The 6,000-nt window shown below is 25.7% G+C and overlaps 1 protein-coding gene across 1 annotated transcript in view; it reads right to left on the minus strand.

Moving 5' to 3' along the window:
- LOC104003670 (putative uncharacterized protein ENSP00000383309) overlaps positions 1-4,968 on the minus strand; it is a 23,116-nt gene extending 18,148 nt beyond the window's left edge. Inside the window, exon 1 of the mRNA XM_054675723.2 lies at positions 4,865-4,968. Within this exon, the coding sequence (XP_054531698.1) occupies positions 4,865-4,892 (28 nt within the window). The 5' untranslated portion in view covers positions 4,893-4,968. The remainder of the gene's footprint in view (positions 1-4,864) is intronic.
- Positions 4,969-6,000: the final 1,032 nt, after the last annotated feature.

Below are 6,000 nucleotides of genomic sequence, written 5' to 3' on the forward strand. Positions count from 1 at the left end.
TATGTGCCTTTCACATAAAGACTATGACACAGCTAAGCTATTCATGTACTAATACCTGCCCTGAGCTGTGTGACCACAGACACCACCCTATAATGTGGCCAGTGTGTAGGAACTCTACAGGCTCAGATCATTCCAGACATACATGCAGATGTTGGAACTCCCTTGCACAGTGACTCATGATCCCAAGGCTGAGTGCTGAGGGCAGCTCAGTAGTTCAGAGCCTCCGCACTGGGGCTGTATGCTTGGGTTCCCATCTTGGCTCTTTTGCTGAGGGGCTCATAAGCTTGGGCACATTCATCTCTGTCTTTTTCTGCCCAGCGAAAGGTGATAGTAAATCGATCATGCCATTTGTCTGTGGTGATGGCCGAATGATTTGATGTAGGTAAAGTGTACAGTATAAGTGCTCATGAGGCTTAATTATCAGTGAAATGTCTTGCTTTAGATTTCACAGCTTAATAAGGCTCAGAGGCTTATTCACGCCCAGGATTCTGAACTCCCAAGTCATTGTTCTATGACATACACCTGCTTGGCCTAAAACCAACAACTTTATCATAATGCAGACCCAGTTTTGAAACAAGCAGATAAAGTTGTCAAAAGTACTGTGTCTGCCTCAGCACACACTCAGTGCGCTCCACACAAAGGGCATCACCATCCGCCACAATGGCCCAGTGGCCTGGCTGGCACAGACAGTGGCAGAGCAAAGGGCAAGAGATCCCTAATCCCATCACCATGGTCGATAGGGCATCATAGACATTCCAGGGTGAAGGCACAATCCACATTGTGAGGTCCAACTGCTGCCATGTAGACAGGTGTGTTTTTACATGTACAGGAAGATCATTGGAGATAAGTGTTTTATATCCATGGCTAACAGATGAGATGACCATGAAATGAACACCAGTGTACTGGGTGGAGCAGCTTCTCTATTCAGTCTTCTGCACTAAAGCCTGTGAAACAATATCATCTTGCCTTATTTACTAACAAATACAAGTGCCTCTAAACTTAGACAGTTTCCAAGTCATGGAACTGATGAGCACTTAGCTCCTGCAGAGAGCTCTGGATGATGGGTCGGGAGAACTAAGTCACACAATACATCAAAACAGCATTAACAAGTAAACAGGTTTTCAAAGCTCTCTACATGCAAATTTACACAATTATCCTTTTAATTTTTATCTTCATATATATGTACATAATCTACTTGCTTCTGAGTATAAATAAAACTGTATGTTCTTAGTTAATAGTCTCTACCAATTCATTCTATTTATCTTTGTGAGTTGAAATACTGCATCTCATTGGATAACAAAAAAAAATTTGACTAAGATTACACTGGAAAGGTGAGTAGGTTGGGTGATTGACTGTGATGGACAATTCCATGATTTTGGATAACTCCCAAAGCATAAAAAAAAGTGTGTTTTATTTCACACGTAGACAATACACATTATTATTACTTTAAAAAATTAATATGTGAATGGAAACGACTTACTACAAATTTATTAAAGTAAATACACATTTCACAAAAAAAGAAGAGAGGAAGGGAAAAACATGTTAAAAACAAAGATAGGTACATTTTATTGTGTGAAAAGCCTCCAACCCATGCATACTACTGTGGCTTTGTTTCAAATATTTGGAAAGTAATGATTTCATAGTTCCTTAATTAGGTTAAAAAACTGCATTAAAATAGACTTTGCCATCCTCTCCCCTAGGGAATAACTTAATCTGTGGGGTGACGGATGGAACGTTGAAGGATGCAGGATGTAAAAGGAAATTATATATATATTATATTACATAATATATATACATTATATATAATATATATAATACATATTACATATATAATATGTATAATATATAATACATTTTATATATATAATATATATAATATATATTATATATAATATAATTATAATTAAATATATAATTTATTAATATAATTATATTATATAATTATAATATATAATTGAATATATAATTAAATATATTTAAATATATAATTATTTAAATATATTTAAATATATAATTATATATATATATATATATATAAAATTTGGGAATTTGTGAATAAACTGAATCCCAATTCACACTGGGTCTCCACCAGCTGCCACCATGCCTGGCTAATTTTTTGTATTTTTAGTAGAGACAGGGTTTCACTGTATTGGTCAGAATGGTCTTGATCTCCTCAACTTGTGATCCTCTTGCCTTGGCCTCCCAAAGTGATGGGATTACACGCCTGAGCCAGGATACATATTTTATAAATGAAGAAAAATTTCAAAGGTACTCTGCTTGGTATAATAATCAAATATATAAATTGAGGAATAAAACAGAACCATGAAACATATATATAACTGCATATGGAAAACACAGAGGATAATTTTTTAAATAACATATTTTGAAAACATTAACTAGGAATTTGAAAAGATCGCATTTGACAGGCCAGTATGAACATACCTTGAATGCAGCAACACAGGTTCCCCATAAGAAAAATCAAAATCAGGGAAAATGAAACCACAAAGGTACAATCTGCTCTGACCTTTGAAAAACTCAGCACAGACAGTGGCACTTAGGACCCACGGCAGGAGATCCCTAATCCCATCACCATGGCGATAGGGCATAAACATTCCAGGGTGAAGGCACAATCCACACTGTGAGGTCCAACTGCTGCCATGCAGACAGGTGTGCTTTTACATGTACAGGAAGGTCATTGAAGGCTCAGTGTTTTGTTTCAAAAACTAAATCCCAAGCACACATATTATTATGCTACGCTTCCTCAAATAAGTTATGAGATGGGAAAAAGGGCACCCCAAATATATACATACATATATAATTATATATAATATAATGTACATAATGTATATAATTTCCTTTTACATCCTGCATCCTTATATTATATATTATTACATTATAATATAACATATAATAACATATAATTATTATATATTATTACATACAATATAATAATATATATTATATAATTATTATATATAATATAATATATAATTATATGTATAATTATATATAATTATATAAAATATAATTATATAATATATATTATTATGTTATATATAATATAATATCTTATATAATATATAATATTATATATTATTATATTGTAAAAAATATAATATATTATTTAATATATAATATATCATATATCATAATATAATATAAATTATATATAATAGTATATATGATATATTATATATAATATTATATATGATATATTGTATATTATATTATATATGATATGTTATATATACTATTATATATGATATATTATATATTACCTATAGTATATCATAATATAATATTATCATATAATATAATACAGATAACATATTATCACATGATATAGATAATATTTATTATCATATAATATAGATAATATATATTATCATATAATATAGAGAATATATAATAATATAATATAGATTATATATCATAATATAATATAGATAATATATATTACAATATAATATATAATATTATCTAATATATAATAATATATAATATATAATATATTATGATATATAATATAATATAACATATAATATATTATGATATATAATATAATATAATATACAATATATTATGATATACAATATAATATATAATATATTATGATATATAATATAATGTAATATATAATATATTGTGATACATAATATAATATATAATATATTATGATATATAATATAATATATAATATATTATGATATATAATATAATATAATATATTGTATATTATGATATATATAATAAAATATAATATAATATATTGTATATCATGATATATTATATTATATCATAATATAATATATTATATATTATGATATAATATATTATATTATATTATATTATATTATATATTATAATATAATATATTATAATATATATTATAATATAATATATTATAATATATATTATAATATATAATATATTATATTATATATTATAATACATTATAAAAAATATAATATAATGTATTATATATTATGATATATATAATATAATATAATGTATTATATATTATGATATATATAATATAATATAATATATTATATATTGTGATATATTATATAAAATATAATATAATACATTATATTTTATGATTTATATAATATAACATAATATAATTCTATATGATATAATATATAATTACATATAATATAATATATAATATATAATATACTATATATAATATATGTTACATATAATGTATATTATATAATATAATATATATTACATGTTATATATATGTTATATATAATATATATAATATGACATATAATATGTATTATACATAGTATATATTACATATATACTATATATATTACATATAATATATATTAAACATATTAAATATATATAATTTTTTTTAGACAGAGACTTTTTCTGTTGCACAGGCTGGAGTGCAATGGCGCCATCTTGGCTCACTGCAACCTCTGCCTCACGGGTTCAAGCGATTGTCCTGCCTCAGCCTCCAAGGTAGCTGGGACTACACCACACTGGGACTACAACAGCTGCCACCATGCCTGGCTAATTTTTTGTATTTTCAGTAGAGACAGGGTTTCACTATATTGACCAGGATGGTCTTGATCTCCTCACCTTGTGATCCTCTTGCCTTGGCCTCCCAAAGTGCTTGGATAACAGGCCTGAGCCAAGATACATATTTTATAAATGAAGAAAAATTTCAAAGGCACTCTGCTTGGTACAATAATCAAATATATAAATTGAGGAATAAAACAGAACCATGCAACATATTTATTACTGCATATGAAAAATACAGAGGATAATTTTTTAAATAACATATTTTCAAAACATTAACTAGGAATTTGAAAAGATCGCATTTGACCGGCCAGTATGAACATACCTTGAATGCAGCTACACAGGTTCCCCATAAGAAAAATCAAAATCAGGGAAAATGAAACCACAAAGGTTCAATCGGCTCTGACCTTTGAAAAACTCATCACAGAGAGTGGCACTTAGGACCAACGGCAGGAGATCCCTAATCCCATCACCATGGCGATAGGGCATAAACATTCCAGGGTGAAGGCACAATCCACACTGTGAGGTCCAACTGCTGCCAAGCAGTCAGTTGTGCTTTTACATGTACAGGAAGGTCATTGAAGGCTCAGTGTTTTGTTTCAAAAACTGAATCCCAAGCCCACACATTATTATGCTGTGCTTCTCAAAATAAGTTATGAGATGGGAAACAGGGCACCCCAAAAATATATATATATATAATTATAAGAAATATATATAAAATATATATGATTTCCTTTTACATCCTGCATCCTTATAGTATATATATTACACATAATATAAAAAATAATATGTAATTATTATATATAATATAATATAAAATAATATGTAATTATTATATATAATATGATATATAATAATATATAATTATTATAAATAATATAATATATAATAGTATTTAATTATTATATACAATACAATTAATAATATATAATTATATATTATGTAGAATAATATATAATTATTATATTTAATATGTAATAATGCATTATTATTATATATAATGTAATATATAATAATATGTAATTATATATCATAATATATAATATTATGTATTATTATATATTACATTATATATAATTATATATATAATATATAAAATATTATATATATTAATTATACAATTATATTATAATATGTATTATTTATATATTGTATATACATTATTTCTATATGTACATTATTTACATATATTATTTATATACATTTATATATATTATTTACAGATTATATTGTAAAATATATTCTATATTTTATAATATATTATATAATTACTATATATAACATATATTATAATATAATATATAAATACTGTATATTATGATATAATATACAAATAATATATATTATAATATAATATATAAATAATGTATGTTATACTATATATAAAATTATACAATATTATATAATATATAATAAAAATATAGTGTAAAATATATTATGATATATCATATATGATATAAT

Source organism: Pan troglodytes, chromosome 23 (assembly GCF_028858775.2).
Source record: "Pan troglodytes isolate AG18354 chromosome 23, NHGRI_mPanTro3-v2.0_pri, whole genome shotgun sequence".
NCBI lineage: Eukaryota > Metazoa > Chordata > Mammalia > Primates > Hominidae > Pan > Pan troglodytes.